Genomic DNA, 22,676 nt, shown 5'->3' with positions numbered 1-22,676 from the left:
AGTTTAATTATAAGTTTAATTATGCATTATGTATTAAATTTTTGGGTTCTCACTAATTAAAATTCTAAATTTTTATAAATGAATCAATTTAAATAATATTAAAGAAAAATGTTATAATCAATTGAATAATAGCAACTTTTCATTAAGATTGAATTTGTTAGGTCTGATGAGTCGAAAATATATGTCTCAATCGATTAAATTATGTTCGGATTAACTTAATAATAATCCAATATGGTACGAAAGAGATTAATAATACAAACGCTTAAGAACACAGAATTATATGACTGGTTGGACCGCCGTGAAGCCGCCAACGACCAAGTTTTGACCACTTATATAAGCTGATTCATCGGATGCGAGGAGCAGAGCGGCCTCAGCTACATGGCTAGCCTTCAGCACCACACCCTTCAAGCTTGCCGATGCAGAAACAAGCTCTTCAATCTTACTCCCTTCCATATTCAAAGTCCGGCGAGCCAGCGGCGTTGCCACCCCATGTGGAGGCACACAGTTCACTCTAATCCCATATGCCCCGAGCTCCAAGCTACTCGACCTAACCACCCCCAACACTGCATGCTTCGAGCTTGTGTACGCTATCGACCCTATCCCTCCAACCATCACTGCCACACTCGCCATGCAAATGATCGACCCACGTATGTTTTTCTCCACCATTGCTCGTGCGCTGTGCATGATCTTCCCAACCACCTTTTCATGTAAAACGTTCATAGGTTAAATTATAAGGGTTTATATACCTACTCTCTATTTGTATCATATATATTCTTAAAATTTTAATTGCTGTGTTTAACCAATTTTTGAATGTTAGATTAAGAATGTTTTAGACATAAAATAAAAAATTTGAGAATCTATTAGCAAATTTTAGAGATTATAAAAACCCTACGACTAAAACTTATAATTTAATTACATCGTAACGATTAGCTTAAGATTTTTGGTATATAACATACTCCATGGACGTTGGTTGCAAAAACGTTGTCGAAATTAGAGATGTCAAGCGATAGAATTGAAGCGAGAGAGCTCACGATGCCAGCATTGCTGAAGAGAATGTCGAGGCGGCCATGTTTTTCAACAGTGTAGCTCACCGTTTCTTCAACTTGCTTCTCGTCTCTCACATCACAATGGTGAAAGCTGGCTTGGTCGATGCCGATGGAGGCAGCCACCTTCCTACCCAGTTCGTCGTCGATGTCGGCTACGACAACAAAAGCGTCATTGGCTGCAAATAGTCTCGCCGTCTCCTCGCCGATGCCGCTGGCGGCTCCTGTTATGAGAGCCACCTTCCCATGCGGCCGCCTGCATCAGACATTAGTGTACATAGACAGCCAAAAGCTTGTGAAGATTGTGTGTGAAATCCAAATCTTGATAACATTATTTAATGATAAGTTTTAGAGATTATCAATAGCTTTGTTTTTTAGTTGATCGACCTATAAGGTGAAGATCTGTCCGTCAATAATATATAAATAAATAAATTATTATGTTTTTTTATTATAAAATCTATTTATTTGACTTTTAAATAAAGTTTGTTTTTTTTTTTTATATGGATAAGGACAAAAATATTGAAAGATGTGTATAAAATCAAAATTGTAAATAAAAATGAAAATATTAGTTAAATAATATACCTTTTGTTTTAATTATTTAAGGTCAACTTTATATTTAATGGTGCTATTACTAGTATATAGATTTACAGTAAAGTCACCAAATTTAATTACTTTATTTAATGATATATTTAATTATGCATTAATTTTTTTTTAATAAAAATCAATTTATATGCAATGGCAGGTTTGTAAAAAGAAAAAAATCGTCGGAAAACTCGCGAGAACTCGAGCTACTCGGCAGAGGAGAAATCGCGTCTTATTTATGGCGATTCCCACTTGCTGAAGTATTAATTCTAGGTCACTGTTTCTACCGGAGCTCGTCTTCAAAATCCCACGCGGCCCCTCGAAGCGCAGCCGAAACCCTAAATTCTTCTATGGAATGGCGGAATTGAACGTAAATACACCATTTCTTTCCTCATTCTTAGTTTCTTTCCCGTTTATTGATTCTCTATTTGCTATGGCTTGTTTGGATTTCAACTCCCAATTCTTCTCTGGATTGGTTTGGTTGGTGCAGTTCTTGATATTTAGAAATGTTCTTCCAGTTCGTTCTGTTCTTGAAATGTTATTTGATGATGGTCTATGTTAGATGAAAGTTGAAAGTGTCTCACATGAGTTAATTTAGGGAATGGTCATGAGTTTATAATCTAAGAATACACTCTTCATTGACATGAGTTCTAAAAGGTCAAAGCCCAAAGCAAAGCCACGAGAGCTTATTCTCAAAGTGGACAATATCATACTATTGTGGAGAGTCGTGTTCGTCTAACAGTCTAAATTCAAATATCCATTGCTAGTCTCATGCAGCATTGAATTGTTCAATTGATTTCGTTCCACTGGATCTGATTGTCGTTATTACTACTTCTGAGCCTTTGCTGGCTGAATTCATACAAAATCTTGATGTTGTACGATTTTATCCAAAGGGATCCTCAGAAAATTTAAACATATATGCATAAATCTTCATTGTTACTCTGTTACAATCTAACCCTAGTTTCAAACATTTCTGAATTTCCTGTTTTGGTTGTTTTCAGTTGACAGTCTCCTATGAAGTTCCTCCTCTTTTGCCTCCTGTGGCCACTGTAAGTATTCCAGCCTTTAACCTGGTTTCAGTTCCATTGTTAGCTTAAAATCAATCATGAAATGCATAGCTGAGATAGTCTTATTGTCGTGATGTGTTTCTAGTAAGTCGTAGGATGTTTGCAAATATAGGAACTGCTGCTACCTTTGCTTGAGAGGTTACTTAAATGGAGTCTAGAAAGCCTAGGACTGAGTTATTTGAGTGTCACAATCGCATTCTTACCGAACATTTGTAAGCGATTGTGCGCTACTCACTCTCACTACCGAGTGAGTCAACCAACTTGAAATCTTGTCGTCTACGGTCTAACGATGTATATTCAAGCTTCTAGCCCTACTTAGAGAAGAAGATTTTAGAAAATGGAGTAGGGAGAGATATTAAATAGAGAGTTTGAAACCAAGATTTGAGAGGATTGAAAAAAACAACGTTTATATTGTGAGCAGACCTTCATGAGACTAGCAATGGAATGCTTTCTCTATAATACAGACATTTCAAATCTACCAGCATCAACATGTCTAAAATCAAAATATCCATTGGCAGTCTCATGGAGGGTAGGAATAATAGACAACTAATTGCATCCCCTATAATATAGACATTTCAAGTCTACCATCATATACATAATTTTGCCAAAGTCACACTTAAAAAATACTAAAAGAAAATATACATCATGAAAGCAGTAAAGGAAAACATCAAAGTGATCAGGACAAGGAATTCAAACGAGTAGAGTACCCTCATGTCACTTGCGGGATAAGATTAACCCTTTAATATGTTTACGGAGACCTCTAACTTATTAGAAAAAGGGAGTTTGATCGAAACAAAATTGTTGGTTCAAGGGCAAAGAGGTATCTTCTATTGAAGAAATGGAGAGGGCCATGGAATGAACTGCGTTATTGGGTTGTTTAGGGTACAAAAACTTCCGGTTGTTTAGGGCACAAGAACTTTAACAAGATGGTGTTTACTGAGTTAGTCTTGGTTTCTTATGATAACTCCAATTCGACTCAACAGACATTTGTCCACTGACATATTTGAACACGATCATGTGAAAAAAAATTAATGTACTTCACAAAAATATGCTGGGACCAGCTGGTTTATTTAGTAGGAAGAAAACTTGGTACTTGAAAATTATTTACATTACAATAAATGGGATTGTAGTGCTCGTTTTTACAGGAAGAAGAAGTTACACTCATTGGCATCCACTGTTATCCAACCATCTCTGCAGACTACAAAGAGCCTGCGCAGACAGACTGCAGTATCTCAATTTTCTCTGCTGTGGTAGTGAGGAACCGTCGCCATGAAAACTAGAGAAGCAAACCACCACAACAGTCAGATTATCGAATGAGTCCAATCGCAAAGCACACAGGACGAGCTCTCGAGCACACCGCTCTGGGTCGGCGTGTCGTTGAAGCCCCTGTCGAACTACATTGACCGCTTGTTGGCTCGACATCACGTCCCAAATCCCATCACAAGCTATGATCAAGAACTCATCCTCCTCTGTAAGAACCACCTGCTTGCATTCTGGTTCTGCAATGAGAGGTGAAGGAGAGCCATGTGGGAGCTTCATGTCCCAATCCCCCAACGCCCTTGACACCGATAAAACACCGTTCAGATAGCCACCATCAACATAGCCACCCAGCTCTTCCACCCGTTGCTTCTCCAGCGAATAAATTGGCCGGTGGTCTTGTGACATATCTACTGCCTCTCCATTCCGGCTGAGAACAGCCCGGCAATCTCCAGCATTCGCCACCATTAAATGCCTGAAGAACAGATAATACACCATTAAATGCAATCAGCTATTGATTGTATTGATTGTAGAGGAGTGTTGGGAGGGAGTCCCACATCGGTTACTATCTCTATTGGTACATCTCTATTGGTACGGAGACTTTTTGGGGAAGCCCAAGCCAAACTATTAAAGTAGACAATATTCTACCATGGCGGAAATTCGTGATTACTAACCAACTCTACAAATACAGGGACGAAGGATCATTACATGGGGAAGGAAGAACATACCTTCCAAGCACAAGGGCTGTCAGGGCCGTCGTTCCACACGAATTACTGACACCAGAATCATCAGCTAGAGCTTGATCAGCCAGAAGAAATGCTTTCCGGAGGCAATTTTGTATCTCCTCCGGCAAGACTTCATCGAAATCTGGCATTTGAGGAAAATTGACATCCTCAAAAAAGAGTCTAAGAACATTCTTTCTGATATAAGCTGCTGCTTCAGGACCTCCATGTCCGTCAAACACCTGAAAAACATAGGAACTCCACTCGGATCATGTCCATAGTAAACAAAGACAACCCAAATTCAAAGAACTGAGCTCACCCCATAGAAGGCACTTGGCTTAGGAAACTTAAACAGCGATCCTAAATGTGAAGACAAATCATCTATCCTTATATGTTCATCTTCCATGTATCTCCTCGGTCCAATATCAGCAAAGCTACCCGACCGGAGATTCGGAAATTCCTTATCCTTTGCCTTGTCGGTGTCGGGATCTGGAATTTTCTTCATGGGTTTAATATCCTGAAGATGCAGAAACTAATATCATAAAACTCAAACAAACGCTCAGAATCCAACAACAGATCAATTTTGCACAAAATACAAACAAAGATGAACTCAAAATCATGATTCCAAAGAATCTAAACCCCAAAATCCAAAACCCTTTCCAATTCCAGAACTATCACTATCGCCCCGAAATCGAACCCGATCACCACAAAATCAATTTCGTAACAATCACTGTTACTTTCCCTAACTCAGAGTTGAATTTACCTATACAAAGAAGAAGAAGAAGAACCTACCGATTGTGAACTGGAAGAAACGGGCTCGGAAGCACGAACACGATTGAAAGTCGGATCGATCAAAATACCACCATTAATGGACTCAATTTCCTCAAGACGAGTTTCCTTACTGTAATACGGCACCTCTAGAACCGGGAGGCTCTTCGGACAAACAATAACCTCTGCTTCAGCAACCATTTTTACATTGACCAAAGAATCAGATTCTTCAACAGAGCGATCAGAATCGTTACAACAAGAAGATCGGTATGTATGAATTAGAATTCGGATCGGTTTTTTTTTTTTTTTTTTTTTGTCTGGAAATTTTAGAATGTTGATCGGAAATATTTTTGAAGAAGTCGGCGATGAAGAACAATATATAGTGGAGACGACGCGGGGGAGAGTAAATTCATGGAAGGAGACGGAGCACGTAACGCCGTTATCGGGACTTGTCTACGAAGACACGTTACCGTCTTCGCGTTGACGCGTGGCAGGCTTATTTTCTAAACTCCTGCGAAATTACTGAAATAGCCTTTCCTTTGAATTGCGTTGACTTCGTTTTTCTTTAAAGGGAGAGCGTTAAAGTGACGTAGGATCATGGGTCTGGCAGCTGTAGAGTTTTCTAGCGACTTGTCTCCATGCCCGCCGACGTGGAAATTAAGCTACTTTGTTTTAAAAAAAATATATAAACTTTTAGTTGTTTAGAGTAAATATGTTAGCGAAAAGATAATATAGGTTGATAATTTTTTAAAAATAATAATCCTCTATTAATTATTTAATTAAAATTATCGATAATACTAAATAATAGTGCTTTCTTTTCTTAAATAATAAAATTAATATGGGTTGAGATTACGTAAGCAATTTTTTAAGGAGTGTGCTGGAATTACGTGTCAGAATTGGCCGACCCATCAGATGGTTTCAGACGCGGTTCGAATAAATTGGTGGGTCTATCACCACGTGTCAACAAAAGAGTGGCTCAAATTTCAATAACTTTTCTAATTCCCTTTTTTTTCATCCATTTATACATTTTTTTTAATACCTTCCACTTTTAAAAATAAAATTAAAATATTCTTACCCTTAATATTATATTTAAAATGCATCCACATATTTTACCTTAGAAAAAAAAAAAAATTCTTATCGTTAATTTTAGACGAAAATTATCTATCGACATTTTATAGATTTTTTTTTTCTTTTGGAGTCTTCAAACAAAGTACACTCTTTGTTCAATATTACAAAACATATTTTTTTTTTCTCATTTGGAGTTGGGCCCATGGAGACACGTGGGAAGTACCAGCCTAGCAGTATAGGAGGGGTCAGAGGTCGTTGGGGTGGGAGGGGAGTGTACGATGTACCCGAGTGGTGTGTTTGGCAGCATATTAAAAGTTTGGTATGACAGAGAGTGTAGAGCTCTCATGGCTTTACTCTGTGTTTTCCAAAAGGCCTCACAGCAATGATGGTAGTATTTATAGATTATAAATTCATGATCATTCCTTAAATTAGCTAATGTGGGACTTTCATCCAACAAGATGAAGCAGGTGTGTTGTTTTATGGACATGATAAGATTAAAGAAACTTCTCGTTTTAAAATACATACCAATGGATATTGTCCATTTTGGCATGTTATGTATCACTATTAGTCTTATAATTTTAAAATACATTTAACCATCTTACAATCCACATCCATGGCGGCCAACATCTTCGCTGACACACTATTCGGTGTCTAGTTCTAATACCATTTATAATAATCTAAGCCCATTGTTAGTAGACATTATCAACTTCAATCCATTACATATCGCGGTCAATCTCACAGTTTTAAAATTTTCACATTCTATAAAAATGAGATCTCACATAATATATTTAAGTTAGATTAAAATAAGCATATAGTTTAATGAGATTACATCATAAGCTCGTTAGTTAACATGATCGATGTCATGATAAAGAGTTATTGTGATCCTTTTATTTATTTATTTATTTGTAACATACATCAATTTATCATCGATAAGATTGTGTAATAAACGTAAGAAAATAAAATAAAAATAAAAATAAAAAATAAAAAGTTGATTTTAGAGCATTGCGAGTGGGGGATTAAGTTTGGTTTGGGTGGTCTAATTCAGCAACCCACTCATTAAATAAAATTAATTTTCTTTTCTTTATTATTATTATATTATTTTGATTATTTCTTATATTAATTAAAAGCAATTGATTTTATTTCTCTCATATTTATCCTAATTGATGACATCAATTTCCACAATTTGTACTTTTCTTAATTTTATTTTTCTTTAATTTATTATTATTATTATTATGTGTTTTATTTTTTAGTGAACAGAAATAATAATAATAAATAAATAAATAATTGTTCTAGATAAACGTGGAGGAAACCACAGAGACGTGTGTATTTCCATCAAACACGTGCCACCTTTTACTGTCTCCATCAACTTAAAACACTTTATATTCGTGTGGTTACCAAAAGTTATTTATTTTGTAATATATTTTATTCCAAAATAGTTAAAAAAGAATTGTGAGACACTGATAATGTAACGGACAAAAGTAGACAATATATGTTAGGAATGACTTCTAATTTTGCTCGCTTGGAATCGGGCTCAAATTCTGAGCCCTCTCATATACAAAAAAAAAAAAGAAAAGATAAGAACGTACATTTGCCAGGTCTCCAAGTCAGTCTGCGCTTTTTCGAGTAGAGGTAGCATTTCGGTCTTAAGAAAAGCCGTCCTGCCCGCAAATCAAAGAAACCAACTGAATTAGAAAGAGTCGTTTTTTTTCCAGTCACCCTTTCTTTCACTCTTGAACATAGGAGGCTGGATGAGATTGAACTCTTTCCTTTCATTGATTTTTGATTAATGGAGTAGTCTACCAGAAGCTCAAGCTGTTACAAAATGATATCAAAGCCAGACACCAAACGATGTGTCAACGAAGATGCTGGGTTTCCAAGAAAAGTAAATTGTGATGTTGCTCCTAATGAAGTGAATTGTAATTGAGCTCGGACTGTACGCTGTGCTAGCAAAGATACTGAGTTGTCAAAAGAGATAAATGGTGAGTAGACCAATTATTAATTTATTTTTAATGGATTGACATAAAAACTATATTATCATAAATGGATAGTCTCAAGATATATATATATATATATATATATATATATATAATTGATCTATATTACTTTATTTAATTTTATGAAACTTAGGTTATTTATTTAAATATAAAATAGTGTGATTCTTCTGGTAGATTAAAAATATATTTCGTAATGATTTTGAAATTATTTAAAAATGATTTTAACTATTTTTAAAATAATAAATGGTGGATAATATGAATGAATTTTTTATTGAACATTGGAGTAAGACAATAATTGGTGAAATAGTGAATGAAAAAAGAATCTGACACGTGTTCGAATGTGATTTGGTTGTGTTGGGGACAGTAAAATGATTCTCTCCAACCAACCACACAAATTGATTAATGAAATAGTAAATTTAAAGGAATAATTTAATTGAAATATAATTTATTATTCCATATTGGGCCTTCCAAATTTGGGCCGACAAAACCGGAGTTTTTAAGCCCAGCACCTTGTTAAGTACCCGGGCCTCAATCTAGGCCCAAAACAAAGCATAAACACGTCAACATAGTAAACTAAAATATAATTGCTAAAAATAATTAAAATATCACAAAAATAGAAAAGGAATAAACGGGTTGATCATGGGTTTGTAAGGAATACATCTCTATTGGTATGAGGTCTTTCGAGAAAACCAAAAGTAATGTCATGAGAGTTATTGCTCAAAGAAGACAACATCATACCATTGTAGAGGGTCAGTGGTTCCTAACGCAATACATATTCGATTAAGAAGTTAAAAGTTCAAATCTCTCAGTCAACGTTCCTTTTAGATACGATATCGACGTGGGTTCGAGAAGATATTAGGGTTTAGGCTCGATTTTGAATGCATGCCCACCATGAGTAGTGGGGTAAGGCGTGGCCAAAAATTTGACCCCTAAGTCAAAATTGGCAATTTGGCATTGCCTACTCACAAATTTGTCTTCCTCTTTGCAAATTACATACTTTTTCCCTTTTTCTTCCTTTAAAATATCTCTCTTTTTATTCTTTTCTTTGGGAATCTTTTTTAAACACTCTTTTATCTTTTTATATTCTTTCCCCAAATCCCACCTAAATATTCATGCTTCTCATCTAGTAATTATGTTAATACACTCACACACACAAAAAAAAAAAAAAAAAAAAAAAAAAAAAAAAAAAAAAAAAAAAAAAAAAAAAAAAAAAAAAAAAAAAAAAAAAAAAAAAAAAACATTCTCGTAATCGTCAAAACCTACATCGATTTGCTAAGCTTGTAACTTTATAAGTAGATTATGTTTCGTAAAGTTCTAGAAAAAGAATTTGTAATGAGATGTGTTTAAATCTTATTTTGATTCACGATCTAATTTTTCATTTATTTTAGGAATTTTTTATGTATTTAAACCCTTTTTGTGTTAAAGTCTCACGTCCATTAATTAGAGAACGATCTTGGATATATAAGTAAGGGACATTATTTTTATTGGTGTGAAGTTTTTTGGAAAAATCAAAGCATTACTTATAAGGGTGTGGAAACATCTCCTTAGTAGACGCGTTTTGAAATCATGAAGCTGACAACGACACGTAACGAGTCAAAACAAACAATATTTATTAGTAGTAAGCTCGAGCTATTACGAAAGCCATGAGAGCTTGACAATATCGTATCATTACCGAGACTACCCTAATAGAATATAAATTCAACGTAAAAAGGGAGACAAATTGAATAAAACTTTGGGGCTCTTTTATAAAGTAGAAATAGCTTTTTGTGGTGTGTGTGTGTTAGAGGCATGTGAGGCAGTGTTAGAGAAAGAGAGAGTAAAGAAGATGGATGGAGATGCAGAGGGCACCACCAAGCCTCCACTGCCCTTTGTCATGTCGTTTTACCCCCACTCTCACATACCATGTTTCCACAAACTCAAAAAGACACCCAAACAAAGAAAAAAAAAAAAAATTCAAACTTCATATAAACCCTAAAAAAATCTTCAAAAAAAAAAAAAAATTTGATTCTAAACTTGTCGAGTCGTATCGATTCTAACCCTAAACTTTTAGTTTCATCGGTTTATATTTTGCTTCCCTCTCCAACCGATGTAAGTTCTCACAATCCACCTCCTTTAAGAGTCAGTGTCTTAGTTGGCACATGGCTTGCTGTGATTTGGTTACGATACTATTTGAAACAAATCAAGCCCACCGCTAATAGATATTGTCTGCTTTGGCCTGTCCTCACGGTTTAAAACGACCTTCGATAAATGTTGTAATTATTGGATGAAAGTCCCACATTGGCGAGTTTATAATCAACTAATACTATCTCTATTAGCATGAAGTCTTTTGAGGAAGTCCAAAGTGTCGTCTTGATTTTTTTTCATTAAACAATTATCAAAATTCTCTTATGGGGTTTCTTTTTTTGTTTTGTTTTGCTTTAAAAGCAGGCCTTTCAGCCACTTTCCCACTTGTAGTTGTCTATTACATTCCTTCTGCAATTTTCAAGTATCAAAACCTGTTTGCACCAATTAATAACCTTAAATCCTCACTTTTTAAGCCTAAAGCTGTGACCAAAAACATGTTCTTTTTAGTTCAAAACAGCTTTGAAGCTCTCCAACAACAGCAACAATCAGCATTTTAAGTAGCAGATTCACTGAAAAAAGCTCTTCAAGGCATCTTTGGTTCTTAATATGTGGCTTGAATTACTAGCTCAACCCGAAGAAGAAGAAAAACCCATCTCGTTCGTCGTTTTTAAAATGAGAAAAATTAACGTTCGGGTTAGTAGCCAAAGAGGCCAAGTGATTAGGGTTTCATTAGGGTTTTTATCAAAGTTTCACACTTTTATAAAAAATGTTTCGTTTCTCTCTCCAATGGATGTGGGATCTCAGATACGGAAAGCACTACAACGTATGATTACGTTTCTTAATCTTTTCCGAAAGTTAATTTAAACATGTTACAATAATCATCCTATAATTGACAATGATTTTGGCTTTTATGAGTACTAATGACCTCATAAATAGGCAGGCCTATAAAGCTTGAAACTTTAGGGTTTTGTTTTTGAAAAAAAATATAGAAATTTTGTCAGATTATTGAAACTAGATTTGGGACCAAACTGAGGCATGGTTATGGGAAGAACATGGGAGGCTTATCTCCAATCCCACTGCCCTTTTCTTCTTCCTTTTTCTCAAACACTCAATGCCACTCTCCATTTTGTGTGTTAAAGGTCAATGCCTACATGAATTTGGTCGGTTCCACTGCTCAAATAATCAATCCAAAAGTAATAATTTAAACATCAACCCTTTGATTCACCTTCCACTTTCACTTAAAGTTGTGTTTTTTTCTCATTATATAGCCAAAGATTCAGCCTTTCTTGCTTTGTGTTCATCCCATGTTGAAATACCCTCTTGGGTTCTTGAGAAATCGAAGTAATTTCGTTGAAGAAAGTGTTTTTTGAGTGTTTTGAGACATACCCATCGCAAAAAATGTCTAATTTTGTGTTGTCATTGTCATTTTGGGTTACATTTTTGTGTTGTCTTCTTTGTTCTTCCCAAGCTCGATGGCATCATCATTCCAAGCAAAAACACTCTCACCATCATAAACGTAGCTACATTTCACATCCTCCTACTCCTTCTCCTTCACCGGGCGATGGCGATTACATTAACGAAACGAATATCTTTGACGTGCGAGGCTTTGGTGCTGTCGGCGATGGCGTTGCCGACGACACTGAGGCGTTCAAGATGGCTTGGGATACGGCGTGCCAGAGTGACGACGCTGCAGTCGTGCTCGTTCCTTATGGCTACTCGTTTATGATTCAATCAACAATCTTCACTGGCCCTTGCCATGGTCATCTCATGTTATGGGTTGATGGCACATTGATGCCACCGGATGGCCCTGATGCATGGCCGAGGAATGCTAGTCGCCGGCAGTGGCTGGTGTTTTATAGAATTGATGGGATGTCCTTAGAGGGTGGAGGTGTGGTTGATGGGCGAGGTCAAAAATGGTGGGATCTTCCTTGCAAACCACACAAGGTATTTATTCGATCTTCTTCGATGTTTAAGTACATGTCTCCAACGTCTAACACGAAGATATTTTTAAATTTTAGGGACCAAATGGAACCACGTTACCGGGACCGTGTGACAGCCCAATTGTAAGTTCGTGCTGACCATATGATACTTCTCTATTAAGATCGGTATATGATGAAATTACTTAGGTGTATCACACTGTAATGATTTTAGGCTATAAGGTTCTTCATGAGCTCGAATTTGACTGTCCAAGGACTTAAATTCACAAACAGTCCTCAGTTTCACTTCAGATTCGACGGCTGCAAAAATGTTCATATAGAGTCAATTCATATAAAGTCTCCGGGTCTTAGTCCCAACACGGATGGTATCCACATTGAAAACACAAATGACGTCGGGATATATAATTCAATCATTTACAATGGTAAGTTGGTTGAAACTATATTTTGCTAAGAGAATGAATTATAAATCCTGATTCTACTTATCGTTATGTAGGGGATGATTGTGTATCAATTGGGTCGGGTTCATATGATGTAGATATCAGAAACATCACGTGTGGACCAAGTCATGGAATCAGGTATGGTATAAATTAGTAGTAGTTCAATTAGTTAAAATATTAATAATCTCCCATTCTTAAACCTTATTCTTTCGACCTAGTATCGGAAGTCTCGGTGTTCGCAACTCGAGAGCCTGTGTTACAAACATAACGGTCAGGGACTCGGTGATCAAAGACTCAGACAACGGTGTTCGGATCAAGACATGGCAAGGTGGCTACGGAGCCGTAAGAGGAATAACATTTAGCAACATTCACATGGACAACGTTAGGAATCCCATCATTATCGACCAATTTTACTGTCTAACCAAAGATTGCACCAATCAAACCTCAGCTGTTTCAATATCAGACATTGAATACACAAACATCAAAGGAACATACGACATTCGAAGCTCGCCTATGCACCTTGCCTGCAGCGACGCCGTCCCGTGTACCAACCTAACGTTGTCGGAGATCGAGCTCCTTCCTGCTCAAGGAGATATAGTGTTGGACCCTTTTTGTTGGAATGCTTATGGAGATCTTCAAACACTTACTATTCCCCCTGTCTCATGCTTGCAAGAGGGGCTTCCTTCTTCTATCAAATTAAACAATGACAATGAGTATTGTTGATCCTTACCACAACATACAATCATATGTACATAAAATAATCAGAGGAATGTAGCTCGTTCAAATTTATATGTCATGTCACACGATACCACAAAACAAAACAACTCCTATCAAGTAGTTGATTTATAGCTACGTTATATCATGATATCTATCGACTTTGAGTTAAAGATGTACTCGAACGTTAATCGCACTCCGAGTATATGCACAAAAAATTGCACTCACCCACCTAACATGTCTCCTTTTTGTTCTTTTCAAAATGGCATGCATTCATGATGGTGTTATCCTTTTCCCAAAACAATGATCTTAACTTTTTGATGAGTGGATTGGGTCTATTATTTCCATTTCTTCAACTCGATTTTTACTTATTGTTTAAGCGTGATGGTAGGTTCGTTGAGTTGAGAAAATGACTTTTCTTCATTCCCGTTTTTCCAAATTCTTGGGATTGATAGAAACATATTAGGTAGGATAGGTTTTCTCGACGTATAAAAAATTGAGTTCAACAAATAGGGGATGAAATTCGAGAATCTCTGACCACTTACTCGAGGTCATATGCTTTAACCCATTGAGTCATACTCGAGCTAATGATATTTTCTTATAATTCTCTAGAAACATATATTATAAAAATTAAATAAAAAGGGAAAAAGTGAGATTTAAGTGGAAGGTGGTGGGCTCATTTGGTGTGGCTGTTCTGTAGCACGCGCGACCATCAACAAACAAACCAATGTCCCAAAGTTTGGCACGTCGGTGCACACACTCGACCACCCACCCGACTCGGGTTAGGTTAATCCAAATATAACTCAATTAATTAAATAATATATTTTTTAAATAACATGCCACGTCATCTATCATTTATATATTTGGGCCAAGCCCAACCTTATGCCTGAACGTCCCTTTTTTATCATGGGCCTTTACGCGGACCTTTTCAATATTTTCGGCCCATAAAGCCCATTACTAGAAAAATCATTATTATATTTAAAAAAATGATTTTTTAAATAGAACAAAATTACTTTTTCAGATTTAATCCATTGAAAGAGATATTTTGTGCTTTGATGTGTTTTTTTTATTAATTAAAAAATTATATCTTTAAAGAGAAATGTGTATAAAACACGGTAATAAAAGATAACCTTTCTAGTTCTAACCACTTTTGAAAATTAATTCAAAATAATAATGATTTTTTTTTTCATAATTAATAAATACAATTATTATTTAAAATTACACTAAAATAGTCCCCCCTTAATTTTCAATTTAATTTTGGCCTTTAAATATTTTCCAAGAATTAATAAAATTGGCGAAAATGATTTGTGTCCGGACAACAATAAATGCAAGAAAATTGGAAACATAATAATTATGTCTCAATTTCCTCCTAATTTCTGCAAATTTTATCATTACATTTTGAAACTTTTAAATTGACAACAAAATAAAATTAAAATAAACAGTAAATCATTTGAAAGATTGACCATTCAATTTTTACTTTACAGTTGTAGGATTCCATAAAGGAAAAAAAAGCTCGAGCGATATAAAAAAATAATATTATTATTAATTACGAGTGTGAAATGAAAAATTTGAATCTCTATTCTAATAATAGAAAAATATACCTTAGAATAAAATTATTTAAAAAATAAAATTTAAAATAAATATCGTAAAGCTCGATTATTACCATATATTAAAAGATATAATAAAATAAAAAGATGAGGAAACGTGACAAATGACTGTAATTTACACGTCTAATAAAGGTATATTTATAAATTAGGTAGGATGATTGTGACTTACAAGTCTATGGAAGTCTTATTATTATTTTTAATTATTTTAATTATTATATTACAATACTGTCCCCTTCAAAGAATTTTTCACAAAGTCCACGTATTTAATTAACTACAAATTGACATATAATTCATATGTTTTTTTTTTTAACAAGTTAAATATTACGAAAATATAATTGATTTTAATTGACTCCGAAGTCTAAGCTTTAAAGTCTTATTTTCAAATATTTACAAATAAATATTAGGATATATGTATTGGAAAAAGTTGTTGAAAATCTTTAAGGATAAAAATATTTATTTTTTATTTTTTTAATTTTAAGATATTAATGAAGTTTCTATGTATTTTTTTAAATAAATTATCAATTATTTTCATAAAAAAAAACCAAAAAATAGAATAATATTAATTTAAAGTATAAAATAAAATAAAATAAAATTAAAATAAAATAATAACTTGGAAAAAATTATTGTGGGCCTGAACGTGTAATGCCACTACACCTACAATGACGTCATTATGACAGCGTCAGCAAGCTTTGTAAGTAAGCTCTACACAGTTTTAGTAAGCCACGTCAGCAAGCCTACGAGATATAATGACTTCAGCGACTCGGAAATTACCTGAACACCCTCAAACTCCACCGCTAGTTGGAGGGCATTTTCGTCTTTCAATTCCACTTCCAAGTTTCCACTCCTTATATAGCCCGGCCAGTTCAACCGGTTTTGTATTTATATTTTTAAACGGAAATTCAAGAGGTTTTTTTGGTTTACGCGGTGATGGAAAACCAGAAGCGGCAGCCGCCGCGGGAGACAATCGCCGAGGAGGAGGAGGAGGAGGTGGAGATGGAGAAGTTTTATGCTCTGGTGAGAAATTTCAAGGAAATACGTGATCGGTGGAGGAAGGAGGTGGTGAACGGCGAGGGCGATGAAACGGCGGCGGAGAAAACGAGGAAGAGAATGAAGACGACGGAAACGGTGCAGAATCAGTCGAGTTGGATTTTGAGGTTCGAGAGAGAGGATTTCGATGAGGATTTACAGGTCGGAGGAGCGGCTGTGGAGCTTCCGAAGCATTGTTGTCTTGTTAAAGAAGACACTCCGGTGGCGGCGGCGCCGCTGAAGAAGGAAAAGAAAGTGGCGAGTGGAGTTGATTGTTTGGATCTTAATTTATCACTCTAGAACTTATTTGTGTTAAGGATATTTAGTAATAAACTATAGTTTACCATATATATTATATTTGATATTTTATTATAAGGTAAATATCTAATATTTACTTTAATATCCTATGTATCTTTTCATTTATTACTGTTTCCATAGAGTTGTAATTCATTTGATTATAAATAAGATAACTTTCACACCATTTAAGTGGGGTGGATTAATCAAACATTCACAAGTTCAAATAGGTTTAATTTCGTGTTATCATTCACGTGCATCACAAGAAAAAATATGTTTTTTTTTCGGTAGAGATAGATATGTTCGAACAACACTAATTTATTTCTCGAGTCTTTCACTCATTTAGCTTGGTGAAAAAAATCTCACTGTAAAATTGAACTAGCAACTCCTCGACCCGAAATCTAAATCAGCGAGGCCAATTCATACTCGACAATGACACGAATAGTAGGAGTCAACAAAACAACTCAAAATTTTGATTTATTCTCTTAGCTTCTTTGCATATGATCGACTCATATGGAAACAATTTTGTGGTGGTATAGGCAAGACTTTCATGTTCTTTTAAATGTTGTTATTTTATGTTCAAAAATATTCTTATTTGAATATGGTCTCGATTCATTTATATATTATTGTGTAACATGGTCTCACTTTTTTTTTTAGTTTATCTAATAAATTATTAAATTTCTAAAAATATATAACAAATTATAAAATTTTTATTTCAGTAAAGCTTTAATTTTATGTCTAATATATTATATATATATTTTTTTTGTGAAAGTAATATATTAATTATGAATTTGTTATTATAATTTCTAAAACTAATTTAGATGCCAAGATACTAAGGAAAGCTATACATATGGGTTGTGTCGGAAAGTTTTATTTAGCTTCATAAAGATGTGACACGACGCTAGGTTCTAAATCCATACCTAACTTAAATCGGATTGGGTTCTAAAAAAAACCAAACCTAACCTTAAATACTATTTAATCCAATATAATCATTATAATTCGAGTTAGGTTCGGTCCGGGTTCTCGGGTTGAGTGTACACCGCTATAATTACATGGGGGGACAAAAATGTCTTTTCACCATGTTTCAACCTTGCCCTATGGGCCTTTGGTGACCATGAAGAGTTCAAGTAAATGGGCTTTTGCTTTCTAGAAAATGGACAAAAACACAAAAAATTCCCCAACGTGAACTACGAGGCTTCCGATCAGCTCGACACTCTGCTCCGTCTCTGATTCTGGCATACAACTTTCCATGGCGGCAACCACGACCAAGCCCACCGCTCTTCTCCTTCCTTTCCCTTCTCCTCTTCCAAAACTTCCTCACTTCGCTTCTTCTTCCTTCACTCCAAACTTCGCCGTCAGATTCTCTCAGTTCAACCTCGTCTACAAGCCTTCCAATCGCCGAATCCTTCCTTTAGTCAAGGCCCAAGCCTCTCTCGGTATCCATCACTCGCCTCGCATTTTATATATTGTGCTTACAAACGGATTTTGGATCTTCAGCTTCTCAATTTTTAATATGCGGTTTTCTTTTCTTTGTAGATTATGTGCCTGATTTCAAATTTTACAAAGTGGAGGCGATCCTCAGGTACGGATAGGCTCCATGGTGTTCTCTTTTGCTACATTTGGAGTTTGTGAATGTAGATTTTGTCATTTTCTTTAGTTTATAATTTGGATTTATCTTTTGAAGATTTTGAGTAATCTTGCTGAGTTTGTTGCATCTGATACATATTTATCTGTGTGCTATGTTGGTGTATATGGACGAGATAGGCCGTGGAGAATCCAAAATGTTTCGTCGGTAAGATCTGGTTAACCTTGAACACGGTCATTCGTAATTTCCATTTGGAATATGCAAAATCTCGTTTGGTTTTATTGTCGAATATGAAATAGTTGTGTAATGCACTGAACGGATGGTCGATATGGTAAAATTAGGGCACCTGAGACTACGGGGGAACAGAATTATGTACACTTTGAATTTTTTGGCATCATAGGAAGCGTAGTTTAGGATCATAATATTGAGGCTATCGAGGGAGGGAAAACTACCAGTTGATATCATACTTGCATTTAATTGGTTGCATACCACCAATTGTGTAATGCAATGAACGGTTGGTGCTCGTCCAGAATGCTAACATTAGCGACTCATGTCATGTTAAGAACTTCTTAACCTTTAACCTATCTTACCTGACAAAGATGTATACATTTTATGTGCTTTAATGATAGCCAAAGAATGGAGATTATGCAGATTTTTGTTGTTTAAATATCCTATTTTGCAAAGCACTTGCATTAAGTTGTTCTATTGTTTCTTTGGGAGAAAAAAATAAAGGCATTGCTGAAAATGGGTATTCGAGGTGTCACGGTATCTGAAGTGAAGGGCTTTGGTTCTCAAGGTGGATCCACAGAGAGGCATGGTGGTAAGTTTTTCTTTCATGATTCTCTCTGTCTTGGTGCATGGTGAGGGGAATCTATTTGTACATGTGAGCCTGTTTCTAGATTCTCGTGTCATTTCCGATTAGTCATTCCTGATGTTTGCTCATGATTCCAAATAACTTTATTCTCTTTCATTTACTGTTTAGGGTCTGAATTCTCTGAAGACAACTTTGTTGCTAAAGTTAAGATGGAAATTGTGGTCGTTAAAGAACAGGTAAAATAATTTTTGCACGTATATATTGTGCCAACTACTGCATTAGAATCCATGGGTATTATGATTGAATTTAAGTATCCTTTTATCAGGTTGAAGCTGTCATAGACAAGATAATTGAGGAGGCAAGAACTGGCGAAATTGGTGATGGCAAAATTTTTGGTAAAACATTAACTTTATTTTTGTTAATGGCTCAGCTCCTTATCTGCTTATGTCGTAATTGTTTGCTTAATTTATATTCTTTGAATCTACTGTCCTGTTTGTTGAGCGGTTCATTTGCGTTGTCTTTTTATTTCACTTGTTTGATTTCTTTTTTCATGCATTACCATTGACACTAGTTTCTTATGTTAACTGGATTAGCACCTTATGTGTTAATTATTAGTAACCAACTAAAAAAAAAAAATGGTAAGTTTTCGTGATGCAATGTGAGATAAATTGTTTTGTTTTATAAGTTTAGTGATAAAGAATCACTACAAGGGAAGGGAAGGAAAGTAAGATTCGAATTACCTTGTTGATTGAATATCTCAAGGCAAAAACACTTGTTTGAGATTCGAATTACTCCACCAGCAAGATGGATCATGTCTAGCTTGAATGATTATAAACATGCAATCTAAACTATATAGAATTGTAAAAAAACTTGGTCCTTATTTTGGCATAAATGCTATTTTTACTACATTTTCCAAGTCTCTTTACAAAGATAACAAACGTGACTTTATATAGTCTCAAAATGAAAACACTTAACCTTTCCTGAGACATTTCTAGAGTGGTAACTTTCATACTTTATAACCATAATTAAGCATTAGGTAAATTTTATTAAAGTAAATAAAAGTCTTAAACACAATAACTCTAGATTACCATCCACCCAAAATTGTAACCATCTAAGAATAATTCAAACTTGATAAATGCTATACTAGAGTTTGCTAGAGTTGATTTTAAGACGAAGCACATGGACTTTACTAGAGTTCATCATTTAAGTTATCATGCCCTATGCTTGCATGCTGGAGCACGTATCTAAATGCAACACACATGGAAGAAAAACGAATCTTGGAATTAATTTTTCTTTATTTAATGAACCCTTTTAGACTCCTATCGAACTTCTGACACATTTTTCATCTTCACACAGTGATACCAATCTCAGACGTGATAAGAGTTCGTACAGGTAACTTGTTAGCTTTGGTCAACTATCAAAATTTCAAGTTGCCTCTATGAAACTTAAAAGACATTAAGATTATTTCATATCACATTGGTATATATCACAGGAGAACGTGGAGAAAGAGCGGAGAGGATGACTGGAGGGCGATCCGACATGGCTGTTGATCGAGTATGACAATAAGGAGAAAATCCTTGCAGATGAAGATGTTTAGAGTTTGAATCATGTTTCCATGATCTTGCCGATGCCTTCCTCAGTCCTGTGGAGAGGAGAAATAAAATAAATTGTAAGTTATAAGTCAGGTAAGTCACTGCCTCTTGTAGTCATAAAATTGAACCATATTCGGCAATAATCAATGCCCAAGTTACTGCACCATTTCCTAATGTACCACTGATTTTATGTTAAACGCTACTAAATAATTTTGTAACTCAATAATTTTGTAACGGCCCTAACAATCCATCTCCCTTCGAAACTTAGCGACCTCGCTGACACTTGTTTCTTTCCCCAATCGATATGGGATCTCACTAACTTTTGTTTTAAATTTTCCATATGCGGGTGTATTTCATGTAAAATACTTGTTTCATGGTTTTTAGTTCTAACAATGGCAAGAGCGGAGTTGACCCATTATCGATTTTTAAAATGGTAATAGGTGCCTTTCTTCATCTTTTTCCATTACATTCGTTCACTTTTTATGTTATCATCCTTTTTTGTGTATGTTATTTATCGTTTTATATTTAATTAAACATACCTATGAATCACACTCAAATTTATACGACTTATTATAAAATGATTGTGAGTATATAACTTCAAATTAAATTGGGGAGTGTTCCATTAGAATGGAAGTTTTATAAAATATAAAATGATCAAAATATCCTCGAATCAACCCTCTTGGATCTCTCCGCTTTCACTTTCACAGCTACCGACCATACCGCTATCGTTGGTGTGAATGTTTGATTAATCCACCCCATCTAAGTGGTGTGAAAGAAGGATATGGAAATAGTAATAAATGGAAGTAACTATTATAATAAGGCAAATATTATTTGCCTTATAATAAAATATCAAATATAATATATATGGTAAACTATAATTTATTACTAAATATCTTTAACACCCCACCGCAAGCTAAGCGTCGGATTTAAACGAACGTGAAGCTTGAATCTGAAAAATTCAAAGAGGTTGAGAAACACTTTTCATGAAGATGCTAACAACCCGGTTCTTGGCCATCAAAAATTTGCAGAGGGATCGCCGCTCAGCGGCGATGCTGCCTTGGCTTCGGCGAGAATATGTCTAACCCATGAAGAGGGATTGTCGCTTAGTGACGATGCTACCTTGGCTCTGGTGAGAATATTTCTAACCCCAAGAAGTAGAAGGGGAAACCTAGAGCAAGGGACAAAGACAATGTTGAAGCCGGAAGAGTCGCCACATTGGGCGAAGGAACCAATTTTGGCGAGAAGGGCAGTCGGAAGAGTCGCCTCATCAGGCGAAGAAACCAATTTTGGCAGGAAGGACGGCGGCAACTTGGTTGGCGAATAGGCCAGTGCGGCACCCAGATTCCGAAGGTAAATCTCTGCAAAAAATGAGAGAGACTATATTGGCCAAGGGAAAAACCGATTGGGTTGGAAAAGGTGAGGTTGTATGTACAGAGTAGGACTAAAGGTGATTTGGAGGTCAATAGGGTGGAGCCGAAGAGTAATCAATCAGCTCCAACTACGGCAGCCATGAAGACTGCCCCTGCGACGTCAAAACCAGCAGGGGTGGTGGAGAAGAAGATTAAAGGATTCAAAAGCCATTGAAAAGAAAGGATCGGGGTTGTTAAACCGAGAGGGCTCTGATACCATGTGAATGTTTGATTAATCCACCCCATCTAAGTGATGTGAAAGAAGGATATGAAAATAGTAATAAATGGAAGTAACTATTATAATAAGGCAAATATTATTTGTCTTATAATAAAATATCAAATATAATATATATGGTAAACTATAATTTATTACTAAATATCTTTAACCGTTGACAACGTTTCTTTTTAATTTTTTTAATTTTTTATTTAGGGGAATCCAAACAAACTCCTAATTTTTTTTCCAACATAAGTATTTGGGAATGGATCAATACTATCCCGATTACGGATAAAGAAGCCGACCCAAGATTCGAATTTTTTCTCCCAAACACCACTTACAGTTTAAGCAACGTCATAACGGCGTCATTGAACCACAAGAACCGTGCAAACGAACGTTTTCTCACGTCGTGACAATATTCATTTTTATTGATTTTTTTTAATATTTTAAATAAAGTATATTTTAATTTTATAAAAATAAGA

At 35.3% G+C, this 22,676-nt stretch overlaps 5 protein-coding genes across 7 annotated transcripts; 3 read left to right on the top strand and 2 right to left on the bottom strand.

Annotated features, from left to right (window-relative positions):
* Nucleotides 1–244: 244 nt before the first annotated feature.
* On the bottom strand, nt 245–1,304 carry LOC111488314 (short-chain dehydrogenase reductase 3b-like; the record flags this gene model as incomplete). Its single annotated transcript, XM_023136013.1, has 2 exons — nt 245–699; nt 957–1,304. Coding segments are annotated over 2 exons (771 nt in total), but the record flags the coding sequence as incomplete, so codon positions are not given.
* Nucleotides 1,305–3,729: 2,425 nt separating this feature from the next.
* On the bottom strand, nt 3,730–5,790 carry LOC111488149 (probable protein phosphatase 2C 49). The gene is made up of 4 exons (XM_023135809.1): nt 5,464–5,790; nt 4,991–5,188; nt 4,678–4,913; nt 3,730–4,424 (listed from the first exon to the last, which is right to left on the bottom strand). Exons 1-4 carry the CDS (start codon nt 5,638–5,640, stop codon nt 3,854–3,856), a joined length of 1,182 nt encoding a protein of 393 aa, XP_022991577.1. The 5' UTR covers nt 5,641–5,790; the 3' UTR covers nt 3,730–3,853.
* Nucleotides 5,791–11,852: 6,062 nt separating this feature from the next.
* LOC111488489 (polygalacturonase At1g48100) lies at nt 11,853–13,798 on the top strand. Its single transcript, XM_023136244.1, has 5 exons — nt 11,853–12,509; nt 12,584–12,628; nt 12,717–12,924; nt 12,996–13,077; nt 13,158–13,798. The coding sequence occupies exons 1-5, from the start codon at nt 11,964–11,966 to the stop codon at nt 13,660–13,662; spliced, it is 1,386 nt and encodes a 461-aa protein (XP_022992012.1). The 5' UTR covers nt 11,853–11,963; the 3' UTR covers nt 13,663–13,798.
* A 2,335-nt stretch (nt 13,799–16,133) lies between these two features.
* LOC111488189 lies at nt 16,134–21,653 on the top strand. 3 transcript variants are annotated; one of them, XM_023135861.1, is made up of 2 exons: nt 16,134–16,595; nt 21,643–21,653. In XM_023135861.1, the coding sequence occupies exon 1, from the start codon at nt 16,188–16,190 to the stop codon at nt 16,584–16,586; it is 399 nt and encodes a 132-aa protein (XP_022991629.1). In that variant the 5' UTR covers nt 16,134–16,187; the 3' UTR covers nt 16,587–16,595; nt 21,643–21,653. The 3 variants fall into 3 exon arrangements, with proteins under 3 accessions (XP_022991629.1, XP_022991630.1, XP_022991628.1); XM_023135862.1 differs by lacking the exon at nt 21,643–21,653 and adding an exon at nt 16,806–16,836; XM_023135860.1 differs by lacking the exon at nt 21,643–21,653 and adding an exon at nt 16,798–16,833 and having other exon boundaries at nt 16,134–16,594.
* Nucleotides 17,736–20,806, top strand: LOC111488188 (nitrogen regulatory protein P-II homolog). Its single transcript, XM_023135859.1, has 8 exons — nt 17,736–18,016; nt 18,117–18,162; nt 18,345–18,372; nt 18,898–18,985; nt 19,148–19,215; nt 19,305–19,374; nt 20,336–20,371; nt 20,472–20,806. Exons 1-8 carry the CDS (start codon nt 17,830–17,832, stop codon nt 20,537–20,539), a joined length of 591 nt encoding a protein of 196 aa, XP_022991627.1. The 5' UTR covers nt 17,736–17,829; the 3' UTR covers nt 20,540–20,806.
* Nucleotides 21,654–22,676: the final 1,023 nt, after the last annotated feature.

Source organism: Cucurbita maxima, unplaced genomic scaffold (genome assembly GCF_002738345.1).
Source record: "Cucurbita maxima cultivar Rimu unplaced genomic scaffold, Cmax_1.0 Cma_Scf00013, whole genome shotgun sequence".
Taxonomy (NCBI): domain Eukaryota; kingdom Viridiplantae; phylum Streptophyta; class Magnoliopsida; order Cucurbitales; family Cucurbitaceae; genus Cucurbita; species Cucurbita maxima.
The sequence above is the reverse complement of the archived record's forward strand: the minus strand, read 5'-3'. Positions and strand labels throughout refer to the sequence as shown.

Coding starts and splice junctions, on each gene's coding strand:
- LOC111488149 (XM_023135809.1), bottom strand. CDS start 5,640: ATGGTTGCTGAAGCAGAGGTTATTGTTTGTCCGAAGAGCCTCCCGGTT. Junction 5,189..5,463: donor TTTCTTCCAGTTCACAATCG/GTAGGTTCTTCT, acceptor CTGCATCTTCAG/GATATTAAACCCATGAAGAA. Junction 4,425..4,677: donor ACAGCCCTTGTGCTTGGAAG/GTATGTTCTTCC, acceptor TCTGTTCTTCAG/GCATTTAATGGTGGCGAATG.
- LOC111488489 (XM_023136244.1), top strand. CDS start 11,964: ATGTCTAATTTTGTGTTGTCATTGTCATTTTGGGTTACATTTTTGTGT. Junction 12,629..12,716: donor GACCGTGTGACAGCCCAATT/GTAAGTTCGTGC, acceptor TAATGATTTTAG/GCTATAAGGTTCTTCATGAG. Junction 13,078..13,157: donor GGACCAAGTCATGGAATCAG/GTATGGTATAAA, acceptor CTTTCGACCTAG/TATCGGAAGTCTCGGTGTTC.
- LOC111488189 (XM_023135861.1), top strand. CDS start 16,188: ATGGAAAACCAGAAGCGGCAGCCGCCGCGGGAGACAATCGCCGAGGAG.
- LOC111488188 (XM_023135859.1), top strand. CDS start 17,830: ATGGCGGCAACCACGACCAAGCCCACCGCTCTTCTCCTTCCTTTCCCT. Junction 18,163..18,344: donor AAAGTGGAGGCGATCCTCAG/GTACGGATAGGC, acceptor TGGACGAGATAG/GCCGTGGAGAATCCAAAATG. Junction 19,375..20,335: donor TGGTGATGGCAAAATTTTTG/GTAAAACATTAA, acceptor ATCTTCACACAG/TGATACCAATCTCAGACGTG.